Below are 27,443 nucleotides of genomic sequence, written 5' to 3'. Positions count from 1 at the left end.
GATGCTAATCGACTTCCGAATTAGGTCTGAATGATTCCTGGTAAGTGCAGGCTATCATTGTTGGCACTAGAACAGTTGTTCAATACTGGTCACAGCAGCTGAAGTAGTAACAACAATAATCTTAGTCATGATTAAAAAACAGATTTGTACTATATGGTGTAAAGTACGTAGATACATCTAGGCTTAACTGAGTAAGAGACGATATAAGTAAATATTGTTTCGCTTAATAAAAAAATAAAGCAAATGGAAATACCTCAGGTCTTTCAGAATTATATGGAGCTTTTAAACTTTATAATGATTTAACATCTGTAGAATGCTCTCTCTCAGAGAAATTGGAGTCATAGCTGGCGTAATCTCCAACAGCAGGACATTTGAGCTTTTTCCAAATCTCCTAACGGGTCCCTGCTAATTCCCTGCCAAAACTATCAGTGGATTTCTTCCTTTTAATCTCCCATAATGCCTTATTCGATTATTGTCAATGCTCTCCGTCCGTGCTTCTCCGTCTCTTAAAACTCTAGTTTTCCTACTGAGCCAGTCAGATCAGGCACAAACGCACAAGTGAAGTCGCTGAGGACGGGGAGTAAAGCATCCCGATTCACATTGAAGCTTAGGATCAAAATTTTAGAAGAATTAAAATATGGGATATGCAAATTATTACAGTTGACAAGGGCTTTTTGGTCTTGTGCGCCAGAGGCATGGCTTTTTCGATAACTCGCTTTCTCTTGGCTTGGTAAGTGTTTTCTTGATAAAGTGTAATTCTGTCGTGTCACCAGAATAAAAAAGGGGAAACTAATGTTTATTTGGTGTCATCGTTTGCTTATACCATGTTTTAATATAACGATTTTCTTTTATATTAATATAGCATACAGATAAATATATATTTCTGGCAAGTTAACTTTCTGAGTTTGAGAAGCAAACGTGCTTGAGAACAAAATCGATTAAAATCTATTTACATCCCAGTGTTGGCGTGGCGTGGGGAACCCAGCCAACAGAAGTGAGCATCTTTTCAGAAAACATCACACGTATTTTGGACAGGCTGCTGGATGGCTACGATAACCGACTACGACCTGGATTTGGAGGTATTGCGGACGTTTCTTTGGGTGTGTTAATAACAGGTGTTCAGTGCAGTTGTATGAACTTTCCGACAAATATTTTGAAGTGTGCCTCAAATGTTTGTTTTGCACGAAGGCCATGGCAGAACCTTGGGAAAACTGGAGACCCTGGAAACAGTTTCTTCGTCTCTGTGAAGTGTTGCCGATCTGATTAATGTCTCTGTCATACATTTTTGCCCTAGAGTGCTTCTCATGTCTGAGCAATTAAATTATGCACTGACCAATTAAGCAGTACACAGTGCAGGCCAACCAATAAAAAGAGTTTAATTATTCTGATAATTGCAGTGCAAAGAAACCTAACACAGTATAGTGTCTTAATTTAACAGGATTATTGTAAATTATTGTACTTTAGAACCACAGCTTTGTTGACTCAAAGTAGAAAGTTTTTACCCTTTTCATAGTTACTGCATTGTAATTAATTTCGCTCGGGATTTGATGCCAGCAATATTAAAGACTACTATAAATACAATAAATCTTTTTAAGGTCCTGTTACTGAAGTCAAAACAGACATCTTTGTTACCAGTTTTGGCCCAGTTTCAGATGTTGAGATGGTAAGCTGTATTATTGTCTTATCTATAGAGTTCAGTTTTGTGAAAACAAATTGTTCATTCATGTTAATAATATTGTGTGTTTTATGTTCATGTTCCTAGAGACAAGCTATTAGAATTGCTAAGAGCTCTGAGCTTTAACATGTCCACTGCCTCAAGTCATGTTCGTACTGCCTTCATTATTCTGGTGTTTGGGCAGAATGTTATTAAAGCAGATTAGGAAGTTTAATCTGTTTGACAATCCCTTCCAGTGAAGGACATACTGTAGCTGGATGTCTTATCTTTGGTGCAAACTACACTGTTTTCACTGCATCTAAATCTATTTGAACCACCATGTGAAAAATATAAGATTCCTATGTGCAGCTACAGATGTATTTTCAGTACTGCATGTGTATCGTAGTGTAAATACGCTTTTCAATCATTCACTTTTGAATCAACCAGAAGTACAAATTTCCAGACATACAGTATTAAGCTTTCACATTAATTAATACAGTTTTAGATTTTGTGTGATTTCACTGAATTCTGAAGGGGCATTTAAAACCATACATTTATGCATTTAATCTGACCAAAGTTTATTATGGTGTTCATATTTTATCTGTATAAATATATTTTCTTATTATAACTTTCTAATGGCTATAGAAAGCAAAAATCCTAATAAAACCTAAAATAAAAGGGCATACATTAAAATTATTAGATTTATTCTGCAGTGCATTTAGGCACTGATTACCTTGAAACCCATTAATCCATCCATCTTCAATTATTTTTTCCTTGTGAGCGCTGTGGCAATTAAATATTTATTAATTTAAAAATGCTTGTATGATTGGACAATGATTAAAGTTGGGGTGACAACATTGCCCATTTGTTCCCTCTAGGAATATACAATGGACGTATTCTTTAGGCAGACATGGATTGATGAGAGATTGAAGTTTGATGGGCCCATTGAAATTCTTAGACTCAACAATCTAATGGTTAGTAAGATCTGGACTCCTGACACCTTCTTCAGAAATGGCAAGAAGTCCATCTCTCACAACATGACCACCCCTAACAAGCTTTTCAGGATCATGCAGAATGGGACAGTGCTATATACAATGAGGTATGTCCAAAACATTAATATGTCCAAAATATAAAATTCTGAGATTAAATATTTTGTTACAGAATATCCAGATCCCCTACTGCACAACATCTTGAAAATATGAATCATTTAGGATTACCTCACTGTTTTCTTGAAGGGGTTTAGTGTTATTTTGTAGGTTTTAATCATTAGCAGAATTATGCTCACAATTCTGTCTTAGGTTTCTATCACATGTTTCTATCTTACAGTACTACAATTGTATGTGTAATGGAGGTTCTGGAAGGATAACAGCAGGAAAGTTCAGATGGCCTCAGATGGCCTAAATCGTAATCATTCCTGATGTAACTTCCTGTATTTAAAAAAACTCTAATACTATACGTTAGCCTCTTCTCTCCTTCACATTCATCTTTTGATTCTCACCTCCACCCCACCTATACAGCTCTCTCTTGGTTCACTTCTCACTCTGCAGGGTGTCCCAGCCTCCTTGCCCTGTGACCCTCAGACAAGCAGGTTAAGCAAAATGTACTTTGACTAAAACACGCAATAAACATTTTTCAGTACATTTAATTCTTGGATAATGTTATTCCTCCTGTAATATTTTTGTGTGATCTGTAATGTGTATTTTAACTTTTTGGTACTGTAAAGTATATGAACCTTATCCTTGGTGTATGTTAATACATTTCAGACTAACCATCAATGCAGAATGTCCCATGAGATTAATGAACTTTCCAATGGATGGTCATGCATGTCCTTTGAAGTTTGGTAGCTGTAAGTATTATTTAATATATTTACATTTTTCTTTTTTTCTGGAAAAGTGGGTGTAGTTTTAGAGTGTACAGTATGTGATAGATATATTTAAATAATAGTTATTACAATGTCTTATTTGCTTGCAATATAGATGCCTATCCCAAAAGTGAAATCATTTATACATGGAAGAAGGGACCATTGTACTCAGTAGAAGTCCCAGAAGAGTCATCAAGTTTACTTCAGTATGATCTAATAGGACAGACTGTGTCAAGCGAAACACTAAAATCAAACACAGGTAAGGAGCATATTTATTTCAGTTGAATGACTACCAAGTAGACTTGTATGTTTTTATTATAAAGTGGAGTTTGATTTCTATGTGCAGGTTGAAATAGAAGTATTTATTTTTCCCCTGAACACACGTAGATGTTAAAGCTAACCAGCAATATGATCAAGAGACTGAAAGAATGACACTACCAATATTTATAGCAGAGTATTGTAAATGATTTTGATTTTAATTGACCTTGCTCAACTTTTTAATAGTGTGCTGTAACTCTTAGCAAAATGTAAGGTGGTTTATATGTATAAGGTTAGAATTGAAAATGTCGGTTTCTTGTTGTTTCAAATTTTCCAGATGGGTAGAGTGATTAAATATTATTGTGCAATTAAAAACATATTCATTATTTTTTAGACATGGCAATGATGGTAATGTTTTTGATATATTGAAATTAGGTTTTTCTTTAGGAAAAGCATGGGCCAATATTCTGGTTGCTCTCTTAAACCGTGGAATTAACTAAGCATTTGTGTCTGTCCAGTGGTTACCTAATAGAGCAGTCACTCAAAATGGTTGCATAGTGTACTAGAATATGTAAACTCTGAAAGTGCAGATGAAAGGGTGTAGATTTCAATCCTGTTTATCTGTTCCAGAGAACCCAGAGAGAAGTCCAAAAAAAGCTCAACTTTTAAATTTTAAGTAAAGAAAAAGACAGTTTTATTTTAGTTTGATTAAGATCAGAAGTGTTTTGAAGTACTGCTGTTCTAAAACTGTGCAACCCCAATATTGTTTATGCCAAAAATCCATTTGTTTTCTGACAGGTGAATACATAGTTATGACAGTTTACTTCTACCTGCAAAGGAAGATGGGATACTTCATGATTCAGACATACATTCCGTGCATAATGACAGTCATACTTTCTCAGGTGTCCTTTTGGATCAATAAGGAGTCAGTTCCTGCTAGAACTGTATTTGGTAGGCTCTGGGATGTTACATTAAATGTCCACTATATAGCCACATCAACAGTGTTTACATGTAACAGGGTTAGAAAATATATCTGATTGTTATCATTCCTCATTTCAGCAAAAGACTGAAATGACAAACACAAACACTTCAATCTTACACAAAGACTTTAATCTTGAGGTTGGATTTACTGATAAATAAACAACCTTATATGAAATTCATTCTTAAATAAAGTTTTTTTTCCATGTTGCTTCAATATGAAACAGCACAGGAGTATGTTGATAAACATAGGAGGATATGTAAAATTAGAAAAAAAATTAATTTGATATAAAATTTAAAAAATATATTTTTATATCTTTATGATTTCATTTGAGGGCCCTGCCTAGCTCTGTTGGTAGAGCATGAGACTCATACTCTCAGGGTAGTGGGTTTGTGTCCCACGTTGGGTGCCAGGTCCTCCATGTTGGAGATTGGGCACAAAGCTAACAGCCCTGTCCCGGAAAAAAGACAAATGTTACGGAAACAGCAACAAGATGTTGCTGCCCCTACATGCCAGAAGGCATAACGGGCATCCATCCATCCATGATTTCATTTGTGTGATTTTTAATGCTTTAATAGCATGCTATAAGAACAGGTTGTAATTGCTGGTAAAAAGGATGAGTTGTAAAGGCTTGTTTTAGGATACTATTTCAAATTTGTTGAACTTTCAAGTTTTTTTTGCAGGATCAGCTTACATGACTTAGACTACTGCATGACATAGGGGTTTGATTTTTGCCTTAGGAACAGGGAGTTCTTTTTCTTAGTTTGATTCTGATCCTTTCAATTTAGATTTTAATTTGCTCTGTTTGATTTTACTCATGTGAGTGAGAAGGCTGGTCTGTGCAGATTACGATTCTCTTACAAGTCCTTCAGAATTTAGACTGGACTGAAATTAAGGCAGATATAAATCATTTGCATGGATTTAAGTTTGCTACTTTTGGAATGTACATTTTCAGAAACTCATTAACTTTGTATGTCCTGCTGGGTTAATTTCTAATAAAAATAAAATGTTGTTTAGATGATATTTCAGTTCCACAAATCTCTCATGTCCTTGAGGAGATCTTATATAACATGCAGGCATTTCTAATACTAAATAGATTAAAGATTTAATTTCCCATTTCAAGTTTTTGAAAGTTTAAAAGTGAATAGCTATTGCTAGGTTAATATCTGGTGCAAATTATACATCCAAGCTTATTATGTAAAGAGCCATTAAAATTATAATAATTATAACAAACAAAATATGTTTAAAAAAATTAGAGCAGGAACCATTACTCAACTCATTAAATCACAACTGCTTGTTGTAAAGTTCTAAAAGACAGGTGACCTCTGTGTAATAAGATATTCTAGAAGCTTTAAGTACAGGAGCTTAACTGATTGAGACTGATTTGTGCCTTGCTTTTTACCTCAAACAACACAGTGATGCCATGAGACTTGTGGCACTATTAAAAGGAGCAGGCGATTTAGTGAACACAGTCATGATGTATTATATGGTCTTTTGGGAACTCACAGGTTCTTGAGATACAGGGAAATAACTATAGTAAACTTACGCAATGGATACAAAGCACAGACTGCAAGGTGCCGACATTTTGTATCAAAATATTTAGATGGCTACATATTTTTTTAAATATTATGAGAAACTGCCTTGGAATGAGTAAAGCTTTTGCAAAGAATGTAAACAGTATACAGTATACTGTATGTAAGTAGAACATGTGGGGTTAGGGTGCGTGATAGGGTCAACATTTTGTGGTGTTAGTCTTTGCCTTATTCGGTGCTCAAACTTTAGGTTTTGGCCAGCACACCTAACCTGCAGGATCACAACCCCTTCTTTGCACACAACCTGAATTATTTTTTACGGAGTTTGAAGAATTTTAGTTTACCTGGGTGCTTTTCCCAGGAATTAGTCGAGGATAGTCACACATTCACTGAGAAATGTGTCTAGTGATTGGGCTGGGTGCCGCAGACTTGTACAGACTTTCTTTACATTATTGTAATGCACTACTTTGATTCACTACCATCCATTAAATTTATTGTGCTATTTGTCGAAGTGTTCAGTTTTTGAAAGTGGGCAACTGTTTCTTTGCAGTCAACAAGCTGTGATACTTACGAGGTGTCATTTAGGCCATTATTCAAACTTTACCTCTCATGCACACACAAAATGCTCTTACATATACACAAAATAACTAGTGAATGTGAGAGCGTTTTCTGTGTATGTGAGAGATAAAACTAGTGAATTTGAGAGCATTTTATATGAATGTGAGAGGTAAAATGGAGAGTGTGAGAGCAATTTTTGTGTGTGTGAGAAAGCATTTTGTGTGTATGTGAGAGCAATTTGTGTGTGTATGAGAGGTAAAGTTTGAATAATGGCCTAAACGGCACCTCATAGATACTCCATACCCCATAACTACAAAAACTTAGACATCTCTGCCAAGGTCTGGCAAACAACTTGAGATGAATTCCATATTACATGGATCAAAAGCAGAAGTATTTTCTCAGCACTAAGCATTTATCAACATAAGCATGTATAGTCCCATAAGCCTTTATTTGAAAAAATGGTGACTTTTGTCAAAAACTAACACATTCCATTTCTTTCTTCTTGGAAATAAACTATGTGAATGTCTAATTAACGAGAACATTAGAGAGACATTCCCCTGGAGTGGCACAAAAACCTATTTTCCTCAGACTGTATGATACAAAGGCTGAATGAACCTCTTTTATTTTGACTTGCTTGGAAGTGATCTTACTCAAGTTTTAGTTTCCTAATTGGTAAATATATTAAAAACAAATTTGCTTTGTTTTGTAAAAACAAGCACTTTTTGGTTTTACCTTAAGTAGTGAAATCACTCTGATCAAAGTATCTATTTTTACTGTAGATGCAAAGAAAAATCAGATGGGTGTATTTCTTTGCTTGTTTTTTATGTTTTGCTTTTGTGAATTGTATGCAGATTATATTGACATTACAATAGCTTTTGCTACTGGGGCATTAAGAAGATTGAGTACACCCCTGAAATATGGAATGAGAACAGCTCTTGTTGTTACTTATGTAACAGTTAGCTCTCCCTCCTTAAATGTGATTTAGTAAATCCAGCCAATTAATATTTAAAATTGCAGGATCTCTCCCATACAAACATATACACATATACAATTTATAGTACCACATATCAGGAAGAAAATTTAATTTCATAGGCTATAGAGTACAGCTGTTTTTTTAAACAAATTGAAGAAATGCACAACACCTTTATTTAACGTAATCGGTTGAGTTTGGTCTCATTACTACTGATTCTATTAAATAACATATGCAGGATTGTACATCTTTTATAAACAATTCTGTTACACTTCTGGTATATAAGGCACATCTTGCACATTACATTTTGCAGTAAAATAGTGCCTCTATCACATACTATTGATTTCATTAAACTCTTGTTACATGTAAACCTTTATTATTTCATTTTGTTCCACTGACCATCATTATTGTCCATCATGTATTCATTTCAGGTGAATATGCATTGCAAGTGGTCTATTTTCATCTTGAAAGAAAACTAGGCTACTACCTCATTCAAACATACATTCCATGCTTCATGACTGTCGTTCTGTCCCAAGTTGTGTTCTGGATCAACAAAGAGTCTGTTCCTGCAAGAACTGTAGCTGGTATGAAAGCCTCCCATACAGTATCTGTGTCATTCTACTGTATGGTGTAGGAGTCGTACAGTAAATCAGTTGTGATTTTAAGATGCATTTGTGTTCAGTAACTGGAGGAAGCACTTTTTCAATAACAGTAATATAACTCCATCTAACAGAGTATCTAGAAAATGTACAGAATCTTTTTTAATTTTTCAGTATTCCACCATAGATATTTGCCCAAAAAATCTCAATGTGATCTGGAAATAAAGTGTAAATAAATAATAATAATTAATAATTGCTTACACTTATATAGCACTTTTCTGAACACTCCACTCAAAGCGCTTTACAGGTAATGGGGACTCCCCTCCACCACCACCAATGTGCAGCATCCACTTGGATGATGCGACGGCAGCCATAGTGCGCCAGAACGCTCACCACACATGGGGAGGAGAGCAGAGTGATGAAGCCAATTCATAGAGGGGGATTATTAGAAGGCCATGATTGGTAAGGGCCAATGGGAAATTTGGCCAGGACACCGGGGTTACACCCCTACTCTTTTCGAGAAACGCCCTGGTATTTTTAATGACCACAGAGAGTCAGGACCTCAGTTTTACATCTCATCCGAAGGACGGTGCCTATTTACAGTATAGTGTCCCCGTCACTATACTGGGGCATTAGAACCCACATGGACCGCAGGGTGAGCGCCCCCTAGTGGCCCAACTAACACCTCTTCCAGCAGCAACCTTAGTTTTTCCCAGGAGGTCTCCCATCCAGGTACTAACCAGGCTCACACCTGCTTAGCTTCAGTGGGCTGCCATTTGTGAGTTGCAGGGTGATATGGCTGCTGGCAGTGTATAGTAGGTTGTAGGAAGGGTGTTGTGAATGAGAATGAGAATGAAGACCCCTTATAAGAAGTATCAGTGCTTTGCTTATAAACTTAATATATATAAGCATTAAGAAAGAGGCAAAAGTTCCCTACATAAAGGGAATGAAAACAAGGTGCTTGTCAAGATTTGTGGACACAAATGCAGTAGATACAGTATGTAAATGTGTAATATGTAAGTTCAAATACTAATATCCAAATAAGCTCTTTGATTTTAAGGTTTTCTTGAAACCCATGTCATTACATATGTTTAGAACCTGTTATGCTTCATGAAAATGAAAAGTGAATAATACATTAAGTGACAGCAACTATACAAATATTTGTGAATCATTTTTTGACTTCATTACAGGCACAAAAATGGGTAGAAGCTCATATAATTTACACTATACATATTGTGTAATAAATATGTTACTGGCAGTGGTCTGAACTGGCTATTTATCTGTTTTTCAGATTCACATATTTTCAGTTATTTTTGCGTTACATTCAATCATCTTTTGATGTACTGGCTAAAGATACTAAAGATAAACCAAATCAGGCAAGTCATATTTGGGTCAACAATAAGGGTGAAACTTGTAACTGAAATGGGTAGCAAGGGAATTTCTGAAAATAATACTGACATGGGTTGCAAGTAACCATTTCTTTATATGTTTGATGTTTCATATATGCATGACATTGATTTACAGTATATACAGTATATTAAGTAACTGATAGGGAAGAGAAAGTAGGTGATATGTCCATCTAAGCCTGGAGCAAATAGCCTCTCCACTTTGATTTGCTTGTTTCATTCAGGCTTCTAATGTCGTTTTTCATCTATATTTCAAGGTATCACCACTGTCCTTACCATGACCACCCTCAGCATCAGTGCTCGACACTCCCTGCCGAAAGTGTCCTACGCCACTGCCATGGACTGGTTCATAGCAGTATGCTTTGCCTTTGTCTTTTCTGCGCTCATTGAGTTTGCGGCTGTCAACTACTTTACCAACATCCAGGCTCAGAGAGCACTGCGAAAGGTGGCCAAGGCAGCAGCATTAGAGGCTGCAGCTGCAACGAGCGAGGAGGAGATTGTGTCGGTAATTTTCTTTCCCTTTGGTAATAGGATACAAGACAAGAGCAGGCAGCCAAAGTGGCTTAGTGTGGAACTGATATTGCAGTTACTTTTGTGGTACTGCAGCAGATTACATAAGTACATGAAATCAATTTAAATGCACAAGGTGCATTCTTCGATGTTGGAGCAGTGTTCAGGCATTACCATTGGATAGCTTCATGTATTTGGAGGCGCTTGTGTCAACGTAACCTTTTTTAAGGTTTTAGAGTCTGTATGCTTTTTAGGTGTACATACTGTACTGTATGCAAGTAAAAGTACTGAAAAGAACAATTTGTGTCCTCTGTACACTAACCAAGTGGAATACAAATCATAGGGTTGCTCTGTATTATGCACATATATTGATTTCACGTGTGTTTTAACAATTTATATTGCTTTACACGATTTTTAAATATCACCCAATTTTCAGTTGCTTAAAAAAGGAAGGTTAAATACAAGAAATTAGTAACCATTGTTTTTACCTAACAAGAACAGGTTTGGAGACAGACATCATCTTTGGGAATTTTGAAGAAAGACAGAGAGCCTTTGCCATGCGTTTGTTTCTAAGTGCTCAGAAAGCCCAAAACAGGAACTGAGCAGTGAGGACTGTCAAAATACATATTGAAATTTTGAAGTGGTGGATCTCAAAAGACTGCGAGTGCATACAGTACACTTGGCAGAAGCTCTGTATTTGAAATGAAAACTGATCACTCCTTTGTTCAATTACATGAAGTTGACAAAATATTGTTTAGCAATAAATGATGTTAATTTGTCACAGGTAGTGGAAAAATATCAAGCCTTTTGGGAGCTATCCTACATAAACTCATAGTCATTGCCGTTTCAAAAATAGCACAGTATTAAAACACTAAGCAGCAGTTCCTCCCAGCATGATCTTACACCACAACGGGTAGTGCACAGCGATAGGCATCTGACATTTGCAGTTACAACCTTGTATGTCATGGAAGCTATTCAAAAATCCCCCCCCCCTCCCCTTCATACTCCCCACTCGTCTCTGTAATACACACAAAGCTGTTCAAAATTTTCTTAAAGCAAAACAAGCTCATTAATATAGAACATAAGTAAAATCCAGGCTCAGAGGAGCTAGGAGGAGCTTGTTTTAAATAAGTAAAACAATTTAATGAGAGAAAAGATCATGTATAACAATAGTCATTGATTTTTTTAATGCATATTGCAAATCAACAAACAAATAGATCATTGGTTTCACATTAATGGTCACAATGGCATTAGTGTCACCCTGATCATATCTCAAAATCAAAGTCTTCTCTTATCAGAGCCTAAACACTGTTCAAGCAATGAGCCTATTGCTGTTCTTTCTATATTATTTATTTAAAATAATCAGCTGTTTTTACTGGCCAAATTAAAAAAAAAAGCATAGAGGGTTCCTGTTAACAAAATGATAATTGTTTGCTCATTTTGTGACACTTGGAGAAAATCAAAAATTGATCCCGTGTTTTTTTAATTTGTATTTTCATGAACTGGAGCAGCACTCGGATTCCAATAGCAACCTAAAGAAGAGATTGAACTCTGTGGTTTCCCGTAACGAACCGCCGATTGAAGAAAGCTATACACCCCCACCACAGCCACAATTCCTGCAGCAAGGATCTGCCATTCCTGCAAATATCCAACTTACTGGGACAAGCAAAATAGACAAATATGCCCGTATACTTTTCCCTTTGTCATTTGGTGCATTCAACCTTGTGTACTGGATTGTCTATCTGTCAAAGGATACCATGGAGCTATCAACTCACTCTTGAAGGTATTGTGATTTGTATATTTGCTTTTTTGTATGTTTATATGAATTGTTTGGAATTGTTTGATATACAGTACTGAATATGTGTGTGATGAAAACGATTTGGATCGATTCTGAATTCTACATTATGTTGCAACTTCTTTTGCACTGTTACTAAGCTGTTTGTAAAGTAAGTGGCAATTCTAAATGTTTAAATATCTGTCAATCTTAAGAATAAATGTCTGGACATCAGCTGTTTTACAAGGAGATTTGAAGAACTGGTCAACTTGACTGCTGCTGAATTATACTAAAATACAACCTCAGTGAATAAAAACAACATGATATAGCAATGAACATTTATCAACACCAAATACACTGTAGGGAAAGAACATTTTATATCTCTTTAATTACTACCGTGGGGCAGCATGATAATGTAGTCGTTAGCATTATTAGCCTCGCAGCACTGGGGCCTTGGGTTTAATCCTGGGGTGCTACTGTTTCTGCCTGAATTTTGTATGGGTTTCTTCTGGGTGCTTTGGTTTCTTCCCATAGCCCAGAGACATGCTGACAGGTTAATTGGCTTCTGGGGAAAGGTGTCCCTGGTGTGTGTTTGTGTCTGTGTGTCTCTCTCCTGGTGTCCCGTCCATGGTGTGCTCTGCCTTGTGGCTATTGCTTGGCAGGATTGACTCCGGCTCCCCCATGATAGTGAATTTGATAAAGCATTTAGAAAGTTATTTAATGAATGAAGAATTACTACATTAAATTCATAGACCTGCCTGTTTAGCCTGAAAAAGATATATTTTGACTCCAAGAGAGTGCCTAGGAGACCATCAGTTGTGGAATTGTCACTAACCACAAGTAGTTTTGGCCTAATTAATTATATGATGCTATTTGTAACTATATTTTTGTAACTCTATTAAGAGGTACACTAAAAAAAGATCTGTAAATTGATGATAAAATACACTGCAACACAAAACATATCTAACCAAGATAGATAGTTTTCATTTATTGATGTAATTATGATTCAAGACAATGCTTTTTATTACATATGAACAGAAGGTTAATTATTTAATCACTTGTCTTTGATAGTACATGGTTTTTTACCACCCTAAATTTTTATTAGCTTGTTTCAATGCCTTCAGATGGTATGAGGTAATCTTATGTCTAATGAAATTTGAAAGAACTTCACCATGAACACACCTACTACCATACAGTACATACTCAATAAATTTGGCAATATGGCAAACTCTGACCTATTATTGTTGCCCGTATGGTCAAATTCCCACAGAGCATACTATAATGGAATAATTGTTTATATTTTATGGGTGCATTTGCAGTATCTTATCACATTATTGATCATCTGGTAGTATCTGGTATATGGAAGTCACACTCTTGTGTAGAGGAGGGTATGTTTTCTGTTCCAACTGATATTGACATTTGCACAGGCAGATGATCCTACTGTAGAACACAGGAGTCTCATTTAATATTTATTTTCATAATCATATTGTTTATATCATCATCATTCTCAACAGAACATCACCACCACCACCAACAACAACAATAATAATCATACAGTACATTGCTGTTCATCCCAAAAGATCCCAATGTATTTTATTCATAGGAAGAGATCGGCTTCATCCACCAGAGAATAAGCTGTCATGCAGATCAGCTTAAGCTGCTCATATGTATTCCTGCCACCTACTACTTAGCAAGTAAATGGAGAAATGAGAAATTGACTTGAATTGACTTGGATTTGAATTGTGGGGTCACTGTAAGTAGGCCAGATAGAGCAAACCCACATTGGATTTCAGCGATAGCACTGTGGTTCATGTCTCCATTCTTCCAAACTGCAACATAGGACAAAAAAAGAAAAAAAATCATACTACTCTATATTTAGCTGAAAGATACTGTGTGTACTTAGTTATTTGAAGAATGCATAGTAACCAAAGAAGAGTCATTACAAGTCTAGACATATGCATTACCTGCAGTGTTGCACCACGTCCTTAATAAGTGGTACTGTTTTTTTAGATTCTAAATATGATAAAATCCTCCAGCAAAAGCTCTAAAGTGAATGTTAAGTGATATGAAAGAATGCTTGCTGTAGAGCCATAATTACTTTAAAGTTTATAAAGTGTAACCCCTTTAATTAATTTCTAAAGATCCCATAGTCATGCTTCCACATAAGCAGTTCAAATCACTCATATGACTGTCACAAAGGACAATACCACCAAATCTATTAGATTTATCAACAGGATGGGTCATTTTAACTCCCAGTAAAACTAGTACATAAGAAAATAATATATTTTATTTGTAGCATACTGTAGATTCAGCCTTAAAATTAAGTCTAATTTTTTAATAAGAGACATTCAAGACATTATATCCTAATCTTGCCTATCTCTGATCTTCTACATATAAATACATCTCTCTGTGCATTTTATGCACCCTTCCAGCCACCCCATCTACACACTTGCAGCAGCTCCCTGGCTCATTCTTTGTGAAAATGAAGGATGTTTGCTCAACCTCATCCTTCCAGTCAGTCTGCCATGCTCTCAGTTAGGAGAGTTATACCAAATAACCTCTTTGGAAAAAAAAAAATTATTTTTAATACTACTGGGTCAATGACAAAAGCTACTCTAGTTGAGCTGTCACAGGACAAAAATGGCAAGGCTGAATTCCACTCACTGTGTACTGTAAGTGCTATACAGTATCTGGTTAGAAAAAGCCTACAGTGGTGCTTGTTAATGAATAGGTCTTTTCAATATAGCCATTTCCAAAGACACATTAGTTTGAGAGGCTTCTTAGGATCTGAGTTTACAACCCCCGAATTTACCTGTAGGCAGTAAGATTGCTTTTTATTGCTTGCTAGAGAGGACTTAAAAACTGCTTTCCTTGACTTGTAATAAATCTAAACCAGTAAGTGCTGTACAAAAATGTTATTGTCAGATTTGGGTCTTTCTTTAAAAATGTCTTCCACTTAAATGTAGAAGATAATCAATATCTTTTAGCAATAAAGAAAGCAAGGTCTGCAATGTCAGACGATTGTCATATAAATCCACGATATTTTCTTTAGAATAAAATTCTCGTAAGTACAATATAAAATACAAACTAATGAAATGTATACTCTGATTTTTTTTTCCGTGAGAGAAGTGTTGGGGGAACTAAGCTTTAAAAAAATTCAGATCATGTTTTACTTGAAGAACTCTTTCATAAACGCTACAGTATGTTATAATAACATGCATTATCCTTTATAACCATTTGTGGAAATTATATTACAGGCATGTTTAAATCTGCATTTAGACTACAATAAATTACAATTATTATATTCAATATATTATATAAATTGTGAAAATTATTACAATCATTATAACGCATATTAAATGTACAGTATATCAATTACCCTGATACTTTCATTAGTGTAAATAATTCACTCACATTTTATTTTGAAAACAGAAACAATATTTTGTCACCTTTTGTTCTGTTTTGTTTCTTCTGTCAGTTGGTTCATAATGAGACAGGTTCAGCTGAAAGCTAAGAGCAGAACTGCAGACAGAGAAAAGTCAGATGAAAATGATGGACTTGAGAGCTTGTTGGACTTGAGATATGTTTATATTAGATTTGATTCTGCTATAAGATTTTAATATGCATTGTTTTACCATGTTATGTAGTGTTAATGAAGAATTAATAATTGTGTTTTGGAGCCTCATTCAAATAATGCATAACCATTTTTCATATCTGGTTTGACATTTTCAATACATACTGTATGATTACATCAATTAACAAGGACTGGTAGTATTGAAATGACAGTAAAAATTGTAATGCGTCAGTCTGCTCTCTTGATTATCTCTAAACTTGCATTTTTATGGAGCTCTAGGTTAAGCTAGCATTACAAACTAATCAAAAACAGACTTTGAGTGTGAGCATCCCATTGGCCTTATTCTGAAATTAGTGTCTTAGAAGAGGCATTTAATTTATGGAGACTGAAATAGAAAAGAAGAAGAATCCGGAGTTTAAGTGACTCCCAAGGTCAGTTTGTCAGCACTTGAGTCCGGAATCAATTTAGATCAACATTGTCACATGTTCAGACAAGAATAAAATAAATTTGCAGTATGTCTGGTATGCTGGTTCACACAACTCAATACCGACCCATTTAATTTGCCTGTTGATTTGAGCCGTTCCTCTTGTGTGAGATGCATTAAAGTAGATATTTGTCTTCTTTGACTAAGCAGAGAAATCCTTCTCCTTTTTGGTATTAGAATATTTTCAAATTCTCTTGTGTTGGCATTCTGCTTCCTTTAATCTGTCTCTTTGTTCTATATTGCAGGAAGAATGACCCTCACTTCTGGAAGTCACTTCAGAAGTGTGTAGTGAAACAAGAAGACCTTGCTGCTGTCTCTTTCATTTTTGTATCATAGGTGTTGCATTTTTCGATGCCAGCTTTTATTGCCTGGAGGTAGTGTTGGGGCTTTTGCTCATTTAGAATTCCTTTGCCTTTAGCCAGACTTTAAATATATTTAACGCAGGGATTTTATTTGCTTTCAGAGCACATCTGGTTCTGGTGGCATTTCTTTCAATCCTAAATGCCTTTTTCCTTTCTGTTTGAATCAGGGCTTTCACAATTGCAGCTGAAGTACTGACATAACCCTGCAGGCTTGTGCAGTACAGTACTTTGTCTCTATAAATGTGTACATGCATTACATTTGAAGCAGAAGTGTGTGGATCCGATGGGTTGTCAGAGCTGATTGCGAGGGTCGTTTGTTTTGGGAAACTCAATTTTGTCGTTTTAAACCAAATCTTTGACCTGACTGTTAAAACAGCATTTTTTACAGACTGTACTTAACAACTTTTTAAAACAACTCTAAGGTGAAAAATAGGGCAAAGGTGTGCTCTTATAGAATCCACATTTCAGAGTTACATGCCACAACAAAACTCTATTCAGTCAGCCAGCAAATACAAAAGTTACGTTACTTTAAAACTCTAAAAAACCAAAGTTGTAGGAGGCCTCAAATACCAACTGATAGTTATGTATGAAAGGCAGTTTACACAAGACAACCTATGGGAAAACGGGGTTAAAAGCAACTAAATTGTTAGACACATATTTAGTATTTTCATTGTAAATCTCAGTGAAATATGCAACTACTTAGCTTTTGTCGTTTGCCAGGAAAAAGATACCTGAAATGACAAGTTAATTTGTCATGCTTGTTCGCTGTGTTTTTGAGTTTTTGCCATTTGGTATTATTCTGTATTACAGCATCTGTTTTGCAAATGAAAACTAAATGATTGAAGGCAGACAGACAAGGATTTGTGTTGAGAAATAATGTGATTTAAATCACACATCACATTTACATTACAATGATTATAGTCAATATATTATATAAAATACCTATGATTGTTATAATCTATATAAAATATATTAAATGTATATAACATCCTCTCATACTTTAGTGTACATAATTCACTTTTATTTAATTTTAAAAACAGGAAAAACATTATGTTACCTTTAGTTCTGTTTTGTTGGTTCTGTCAGTTTCATCAATGAATACTGATTTTAAACCTGTTATTGGGGATCAATTTCCCAGTAATATTTTCCACGGATAGGCAAATAAATTTGTTTTGGGAGATTAAAGGGAAGCCAGAATAGGTCTTAATGTATAATATAATAATATTAAAATTTCTATGCATATGCCACTGGGGACATAATTCAACATTTACTGAAAATGTAGATTTTGTCCCCATGGAAAAAAGGCAGCTCCAATGAAGAATTCTTTTATACTCAATAATTTTAAGAAACTCCAAAGTTTTTTATAAGGTTTTCTTTACATCTCGAAGCTGTTACTATATATTTTCTGTCACTTTTTTAAATGGACATTATTGACAGATTTTCAACCCCAAATTTTCAACACATTTGGTTTAAATATATTAAATGTCTTTTTTCTTTCAAGTCAGTGGTGGATGCATACTGTGCTATATATCCTTGTTTTACATGTTTTGTAGAAAAAAAGTGTTATAATTAGTTAAGGAATGTTAATCTTTTCTTACCAAAAAATATGCATATGTAAAGTTTAAATTAAAATTAAGTATAGGTGTGCATTGTTAATGAGCAGAACATACAATACAATAAAAATATACTTTATCTGATTTTATATATTTATTATCTTGATATATAGCATGATATATGAACTATTAAAACTTTTTAGTTAAAAATGTGTATTTTTTTCTTTTTAATAATCATTTTACAATAAACATAACAATTTTTACCTTAAGTAGCTTAGTGTTGCTTGTGTTAAAAATAAAGAAGGATATTTTATTACTTGCAAATTATTTTCTGTATTAATGTTGTATTTATACCTATTTATTAGACACATTCTCTACCCTGAATATTTATTATTACCAAGTTTTGTATGAATGTTATATCATAAATACACCTAATTTAGTCATATTTTGGTTTTCCAGTCTAAAATAAAGATTCTTCTGATTTGTTCTTCAAAATGTTTCATGCATTGCTTTTGCAAGTTGAGGGTGTTTGTGATTCAAACTGAAAGGTTTTTTAAAAAAATGGATGTGGAAAGAATGCGTTGATGGGAGGGTGTGGTGAGCATGACTGATGGAGTTTTGTTTTAAACAGAAGTCAGGAATGAGGTTTACATCTATTCTTACCCACTTCTCTTCTCTTTGCCAACTCTGTTTTGCCTACTGAGCATATCTTTCACATATCGTGAAAAAAATGGCTCCCTGCAGTTGCCATGACGTCTCCTCTTTTTCTGGCTACTTCTGATTTTAATCCCTCTGTACCCCGGGCTCCGGAACAACTCTATTTCCCTTCCCCCCTTCCCTCTCCACTCTTTATCCACAATCCCTGCTTCATTCACTCTTCCCCTATTTCTCTCTCCCTTATCTCTTCCATTTCATTGTTGGACACCCATCCCACAGCACCAGGCTCCAGTATTCATCTCTTCCCTTTCCCCAATCTTCCTTTACTCCTTTCCCTCAAGGAGCCTCTTAGCTACCAGTACTGTCTCTGGCCTCAGTGCAAGCACACAGCATCCATCTGGGCTGGGTTCAAGGTCCTCATTCACAGCTCCTGCCGCCACCCACTGTCTGCTACTGGTTACAGCCCAGGCAGTGGTGGTGATGTGTTCCCTACCCTCTCAACCTCAACTCTGATATCCAAGCAATTGGGTTGTCGGCCCCCAGATCTCCCCACTTCACCTTCCATTTCACCGAAAGCCCCAGCAGAGACCCTCTATCACTGCCAGAGACTGGTCTCCCAATTGCTTTAGCTGCTATTTTAGGGGATTCGCCAGGAATCCATCCTCTTACATTCTTGAATGTGCTTACATTTAGTACTTTAGGCTCGATGATGCCATTAACCAAAGAGTCTCTTATTATTCCCTCACTTATTCACTTATTGCCATGTGTCTTTGCATCGAATGACGGACAAGTATTAGCGAGTATTTATTCACTATCAATTCCAATACCTATTCTGCGTAAGGCTAAACGAAGCCACCCATAGTACTGATAGCTTCAGGTTACTCCTTCCTGGTAGGCGCAGAATCTTCCGCAACCCATCATGGAACCTCAGTCTCTACAAATCAAATCCTAGAATAGTCTTCCACCAAAGCCTGCCTTGCACAGACCCAAACTGCTAAAATCATTCAAAAGCTCATGCACCACGAGCTCTGCCATTGATGATCTCTTCATTAGAGTGTTAGGGTTCCTTTGATCTCTTTTGGGCATTTTGTCACCTTCAATTTTATGGTCAGACTGCGATTTCCACAGCCAGACGTTTACAACAAATTTCAATGTGTCATCTCACTGTGTTAGAGTTTCACCAAACTATCAAACTGGGTATGGGGTGATGGGATCAGAATAATTATTGAGTATGGGGGGGGATGATGGGGAGTAGGGTGGGGATAATGATTGAGTAGTGGCTGCTGATCAGAGTTATAAGTGTGGGTAAGGTAATGCTGACTTTCATTAAGCTGGTTCAGTATTGTGTGGCTCAGTTCACAACCATATGATGTGGAAGGTTGTAATGTTACTGGGGAAAAAAAAACTTTTCTTATGTTAGGACATGTGCTGATAAGGCAAGAATTGGTAGAAATTGGGAGGCTTGGAGCTTTTGTATGTGCTTTAGCAAAGTGATTTTCGATTCCATTTACATTTAACACTTGCTATTAATGCAGCTGTTTGCAAACTTTTAAAACAAATTGTTAAAGACAATTACTATAAATAAAATTAAATTGGTCCATATTTTATAGTTAAAATCTTTCAACAGTAAATGTGCCATATGTTTCTGTCTCGCATAGCACAACAGATTGTTAAATTATTCATATTAAAATTAATAAATATTAAATGAAACAGATTTCAATATGCCAACATAGATACCTTTTATTCTTACAGAAGAAATGTGATCTTAAAAAAATCAGTGTCTGTGATAATTGTTGAAAGATTATGAGTATAAAATGGGGACCAATGGTAAATTTATTCTTCTGAAGACAAACCAAATACAGTACATGCGTTGTCATCCAAATTCAAATTCCTTCTTAGAATATCATAATTTCCTTTCTGAATGTTATTAATGATCAATTAAATGTAAATGTGATATGTGTAATGGAATTTGGTGTAAACACCTGAAATTTTTTTAAATGTAATAAAGATTAAATACAGTAAAATTACCTGAAGTGAGCCTTATGTAAATCTTCATTTGAAGGATGTTAAACAATGTTAAAATTTCAATTTAGTGTAATATGAAATACCTGTAAAGATTAACAATAAGAATCTAGTTTGTATTTTTAAATATTGATGAAGTCATGTACTGAGCAAACATTTTTACTGGAATAATAGTGATAGTGAAAATTATTTAAAAATAGTTATATTTGAAAATGAACAATTTTTACAGCCTAAGATCTTATATTTAATTGTCAAAATTATCTCTTCCTTTGATTTATAACAAATATGAAATGTATGCTTATTGACCAATGTCTGAATAATTCAAATGCTTTGTAATGAGAAAAGAAAACAAAACTTATTTGCCATTTGTTGTGTGTCTGTGCTGCTACTCTGTTGAGAAGAATCATTTCCATATCAATACACTGAGGCCTGAAGCAGACAACAAAAACATAAAAAAATGCTCGCAAGACATAAGATTAGCTGGTTTTCAAAAGGAAAGTTTTATATCTAAAACTCCCTAGTCCTTGGATACAATATCTTGAACAGCATTTGAGGAGTCAGATTTTGAAACTTTGCCCTGGAACTTACAGGAGTAAAATAAGAAACAACATATTTGCATATAACTATGGGAATCATTTGGTCAAGTACTGATCCAATCCTTTCACACTTTGAAGCCTGTTTCTCCAAGGAAAAGGACATCATTACATGTATTTCTCTAAATCAGGGGTTTTCGGTTTGAAAACCCTTTTGATTAAATCATCATAGAATTGTGTTACAGCCAGCTGCTTTTATTATGTAATGGCTAATAGCAAGACAAGGCAAATAAAAGAATGGAATGAAAACAGAATGAAAGGGCTGAAAGATAAGTAGACCTATTCTAGAATCATCTCACAAATTCCTGGCTCAAATTGAACAGTTACAGTAGTTCCAGCTGTAAAAAGTTATCTTATCTTAAGAGCACTGGATGTAAACCTGATAAACAATTGAGGGGCCCTGGTCTTAATATTGATAGAGACAATTTTTCAAACCATCTTAGACATTACTGGCAAACCCTTTTTTGCAATCCAAATTAATTTCTACTTTGAAAAGCACAAAAAATTCACATAGATAATTTGTCGGAGCCCATTGTTCATCAAGTACTTGATGACTTATGAGCCTCTCCCCATAACAATGTTGTTAATATAACAACGTTAACAAGTGTCAATCACAAAATATCTAAATAGCACATAGAAAAATAAATAGCATGATGTCTTTGTTTCGGGATCCTGAATGTCATAACTCAGCAATCTTTTGGGGCGGTCCTACCAATGCAATCAAAAGAAGCATTAATATGGTCTGCTTTCTATTTTCTACAGTTGGCGTTAGGATCAAGAAAAACTGGATGCCTTGACACAAAATGGCATTTTGAAGTTGCTCTGAGACATTGTTATGCCACGCCCCAGGAGGACTCGGCATTCCACCTTGCATTCCAACTCCGTCCCCAATAAGCCAATTTATCCCAGCTTATTTAATGCTGCTTCACAGTCTCCCCTGTGCTCAGTATTAGTGTTCTTTCTGGCTAGAGCTACTCCTTTTCTTGCAATTACTTTCTGCTTGGTTTTTGGCTTCTTGATCCTGGTTTTGGTACTTTGGTTTTGGTTTTGGTACTTTGATTCTTGCTTTGGTTTCGACTCTTGGCATCCTTATGGCTTACGGCATCGCTTTTGGTTTTATACTTTAGCACCAGCTTGTCTACTCTCGGCTTTCGGACGTCGGATTGTTCCATCGACTATGCTTCTGGAAATCGCCCTGGTTTTCTGCATAGGGTCCTCACTACTAACTCGTAACAGACATAAGTAATTACTGCTTTTTAAATTAAACCTTTTTTAAATTGATTGTTAATTATCTCAAAGCATTCTGATAATAAACAGCCATTAAAAATAGATATAAATTCTGCTATATCCACCTACTTCTCTCACATCATTGAAAATCACCAAAACAACCCCAGACATCTTTTCTCCACCATCAACAGACTGCTCAAGCCAAACCCCAACACATTACCTGCCTCATCACAACTTTGCAACACATTCTTAGATTTCTTTAGTTCTACGATTGACAACATCCGGCATCACATTCTTTCCACCACACATATCATTTCCACACCTCCTCCCTCCTCATCCAACTTCTCTGGTTCCCTTCTCTCCAGCTTCTCTCTTCTTGTCTCAGCATTCCTCAATAAACTAGTTACACGCATGAAACCCACCACTTCTATTTTAGATCCCATTCCCACCACTTTATTTCAGTCCTGTTTCTCTTCTCTCTGTCCCATTGTCCTCAATATTATACATGAATCCATGTACCAACGGTCCTCAAAACGGCTGCCATTAACCCCGTGGCAAAAAAGCCGAACATGGCTCTCGACAATCTTAACAATTTTCGCCCCATCTCCAGCTTACCCTTTCTTGCTAAAATTCTAGAACGTGCTGTCACACTTCAGTTACATAACCACCTCATGACAAACAACCTTTTCAAACCCCTCCAATCTGGCTTTCGTCAACTTCACAACACAGAAACTGCCCTGGTCAAAGTCACTAACGATCTTCTAATAGCTTCTGATTCTGGTTCTCTTTCTATACTCATCCTTCTTGATCTCAGTGCTGCTTTTGACACTGTTGACCATAACATCTTACTTTCTCGTCTTGAGACTGTGTTTGGAGTTTCTGACACTGCTCTCAAATGGTTTAAGTCTTACCTCACTGATCGCTAACACTTTGTATCTCTTAATGGGTACAGGTCTGAAATTGGTCTTGTTAAATCTGGTGTTCCTCAGGGCTCAATATTGGGCTCCTTGCTCTTCAGCTTTTACATGTTCCCACTTGGTCAGCTTTTAAGATCACATGGCCTCAGCTTTCATTTTTACGCTGACGATACTCAAATATACATCCATACTAAACCTGACACTGATGTGGCTGTCTCTATTCTAATTGCATCTCTGACATTAAAATTTGGATGACTCAAAACTTCCTTCATCTGAACTGGGACAAGACTGAAGTCATCCTCATTGGCACCCCCCATCAACTTCGTAAAGCCAGTCCTGTAACCTTATCTGTAGATGGTTCTGTACTTGAGCTTCAATCAAAATTGAAAAACCTTGGGGTTATATTCGATTCTGGCTTAACATTTGATCCCCATGTGCAGCATACTGTCAAAACATCTTTTTTTCACCTTAGAAATATCGCTAGACTACGCCCTATGCTATCTTTAACTGTGGCTGAAAAGCTGATCAACACATTTGTATTCTCTCGAATTGACTACTGTAATGCTCTACTCGCTGGGGTATCTAAATCTACTCTGAACAAACAGCAGTATGTCCAAAATTCAGCAGCCAGAATCCTGAGCAGGTCTAGTGCAAGTGATCACATCACTCCTATCCTGGAGTCCTTGCACTGGCTTCCGGTCAAATTTAAAATTAAAGTCCGGTAGACTTTAAAATCCTCATGCTCACCTATAAGGCTCTGCATGGCTTGGCACCTCAGTACCTGTCTGAACTATTATCACCCTACTCCCCACCTCGCAACCTTCACTCTTCTAATTCTGCTCTCCTTACTGTCCCCCAAGCCCATCTACATTGTATGGGTGACAGGGCCTTCTCCTGTTATGCCCCCAAGCTCTGGAACTCTCTCCCCAAGGATATCAGAGAGTCACCTTCTCTAAACTCCTTCAAATCCAGACTCAAAACCCTCTTCTTCAGAAAAGCCTTTACTTAACTGGTTCCACTCTTCACCCCTCTGCTTTTCCTAGTACCACCATCCATTGTCTCCTCTATATATTGTAATTGTGTTTTATCTTGTGAATTATTCTTATTTATTGTTGTTGTCATCCTGTAAAGCTCTTTGAGAAGCCACCTTTAAAGGTGCTATATAAAATAAAGTTTTATTATTATTATTATAAAAATGAAAACAAGTGATTAGTGTCACTATCAGTACTTGATTTTCATCCGAACACACTATTGATTTACAGTCTGCCTGTCCTAGTAACAGTTAAAATCTTGTTTTTTTATTATTTTTATATCAAGCTTTCTTTCATGTCTTGTATTATCAGCTGTTCTTGGGTTCAGAGGTCACATTTAGTATTAATTGGAAGGCTGAGTGCATATTTGGGATACAGCTGACATCTCTTAAATAATGATGACTGATAGTAAATAAAATGCAGCCTAATTTTTTAATGTTGTGAATTGTAATGTTGTCTTTAAGGTTACTCCTGCAACGTCTGAGATGATTTCAAAGGGGTTATGATTATAGTAGTGTAATGTGTATATCTGTGACATTCCCTATTCACATTTGCTTAATGTGATTTACTATTAAGTCAAGTCCCATGATGATCCTTGTCACAAAGCAAATTTATAACATTTGTCAACACACAAATGCTTCATATTGTTGGGTTGTTTTCCTCACTCCAATATGTATGTTCATTTGACATAACTATAATGAAAATAAGCTACTACAGTATACACAAAATAACTAGTGCTATGCATTTGGAGTAAATCAGCATTTTATGTTCTTTCCACCCCTGAACAGCCTCAGGCTGAAGTCAAGGTTTGGAAACTTTGACTAGAGACTAGAACTTTCCATTGAGCTGAGATCACTGCATAGACAGGACAAACCCCTGTTCATTTTGAAAACGTTCTAAAAAGTTCCCCACCCATTAGTAATAGTTAAGTAGTCTTTCTTCCTCTTCTTTTACTTGCCTTAACTTTTCCACTTTTGTCAAAACAAAACGCTTGTGGCAATCTAAAACTTCCTTCTGTTCCACATCTTCATCTGAAGCATCTACAGATCTCCTATCTCTCCTCCTTGCCTTTTTCAATGTTGTTCCCATAAAGTGTTTAGATGTCTCTGAACCTCTCTTGGAACTTAACTCTTCCACCTGTCAGCTTGGTTCTTCATCCTTAACCAATCAACTTTGTTAGTGTAGTAATGAACTGGCTTTATACATTGCATGTGACATTCATTTATCCCTTCTGTGGATTACTGTCACATCTCCTCTCAAACACACCTCAGTACTAGTTACAATACTCTTGCCTACTCTTGACTGAATCATTATATTCAAGTTTGTTTGTATTTGTTGCCTCACATTCAAAACTTTTGGAAGTGTTCTTGCCGATCATCTGAAACATCTGATTGATAACCTGTATGAGTTTTCCAGATTGGATTTTGGCCTCATCCTAGTAAAAAATCTGCCTTGGAACCCATTATTAATTATTTTCTTTTAAATGTTGATACTATACCACCTTTAATATTTGCCTTCCTTTGTCTTAGCACTGCCTTGGATACCATTATATTACACTTAGTCTAGATTTTTTTTGTTGATGAAAATAGCACTTCAAGCCCTGGGTGTTCTCCAGGGTTCCATTCTTGTGATTTGATTTTTAACAATATATGCATTCTTTTGGAGCTGTGATACCTCAGACGGCAAGGGTGTCTGGCTCCTGACTGAAAGGTCCTGGGTTCAATCCCAGGTAGGGGCAAGCAATGTAGTTTCTCTAATTCCTTCCAGACGGCTCCCAGGTCCACTCAGCCTGCTTTCCAAATAGTACCAGGGGTTAATCCTTCCAGGGGTAATAGGGCAGCCGGAGCGTGATGCTGACCACATCACCTCCACTTCCAGTGTTGGATGGTCAAGCAAAATGGTGGCCCTTGCCTAACATTTATTCCCCATGGGCCTTTATGGCCTGAAAAGAGCCTACCTACCTATGCATTCTTTTGGGCTTGTAATTGATCAGCTAACCTTTTATTTCATTCCTGTGCCGAAGACACCCACCATTTTATGAAAATTACCACTGGAAATTACTCTCAAATTTCACAGCTCTCTGCTTGCTTGTAAGACATTGAGGGCTGGACGTCTGCCAGCTGTCCTCAATTAAACGCTAATAAGACAAAGCTCCTACTAGTGGGATTTCACTCTCAATTTAAAAAATCTCAGTCCCTTTTCTCTCACTTTTCAGAAAATTGTTGACTGCTGTCTTTAGCTTATGTGTGTATTATTGGGTTCCTTTTGAAGGACTTCTGACTTACTTCTGATTCCTAGACTTAGTTTGTGGTGAAATTATCCTTTTACCATTTTCAAAACATTACTAAAGCCTGTTCCTGTCTCTTGCTTATAGTGACATTCTCTGCCATGCTTTTGTAATCTCTCTTTGATTATTGCAATTCAGTCTGCATTGGCTGTTCATCACATTATCAGAACACTACAACTGTTATAAAATATTAGTCTTGTTTAGAAGGAAAATCGCATTACTTCTCACCTGTCCTTACTGCATGGAAATTAGATTTATGTTTTGCTCATGTATAAATTCCTTCCGAACTTTGGCCTGGATGTTGTCACATTATGTTCCTGTCTGCAAACTGAAGTTTTATTCTGGCTGCCTTGTTACAGTATATGAGGTCAAAATACATCAGTTCTAGAAACTGGGCTCTTTCTGTCTGGAATTTTCTTCTCACTTACATGTATAATGTGGGAAAAAACCCACCTTACTATTGTCACTCTTCTCAATATTTGTGTCAATGATAGGCTAATGTACTATTATGGGATCTGCGGTTGTACAGTTCTTAGTAAATTTTGCATAAATTTCTTAAGACAGATGTTTTTAATATACTCATAACAGCCTTCTTTATGTGAGTACATATTAATTTATACAGTTTCTTTATTGTA

General features: G+C 36.0%; 1 protein-coding gene across 1 annotated transcript; it reads left to right on the top strand.

The window, feature by feature from the left end:
• Positions 1-537: 537 nt before the first annotated feature.
• Positions 538-13,960, top strand: gabra6b (gamma-aminobutyric acid type A receptor subunit alpha6b). The gene is made up of 9 exons (XM_088932622.1): positions 538-730; positions 961-1,079; positions 1,596-1,663; positions 2,533-2,753; positions 3,418-3,500; positions 3,631-3,774; positions 4,572-4,724; positions 10,075-10,322; positions 11,839-13,960. The coding sequence occupies exons 1-9, from the start codon at positions 645-647 to the stop codon at positions 12,106-12,108; spliced, it is 1,392 nt and encodes a 463-aa protein (XP_088788748.1). The 5' UTR covers positions 538-644; the 3' UTR covers positions 12,109-13,960.
• Positions 13,961-27,443: the final 13,483 nt, after the last annotated feature.

This window comes from Atractosteus spatula, chromosome 14 (assembly GCF_055471065.1).
Source record: "Atractosteus spatula isolate fAtrSpa1 chromosome 14, fAtrSpa1.hap1, whole genome shotgun sequence".
Taxonomy (NCBI): domain Eukaryota; kingdom Metazoa; phylum Chordata; class Actinopteri; order Semionotiformes; family Lepisosteidae; genus Atractosteus; species Atractosteus spatula.
This window is presented reverse-complemented; position numbering and strand designations above follow the sequence as displayed.

Excerpts from the sequence above, each read along its gene's own strand:
- gabra6b (XM_088932622.1), top strand. The coding sequence starts at position 645 with ATGCAAATTATTACAGTTGACAAGGGCTTTTTGGTCTTGTGCGCCAGA. Across the intron at positions 2,754-3,417 it reads ACAGTGCTATATACAATGAG|ACTAACCATCAATGCAGAAT; the intron begins GTATGTCCAAAA and ends AATACATTTCAG. Across the intron at positions 3,775-4,571 it reads AACACTAAAATCAAACACAG|GTGAATACATAGTTATGACA; the intron begins GTAAGGAGCATA and ends GTTTTCTGACAG.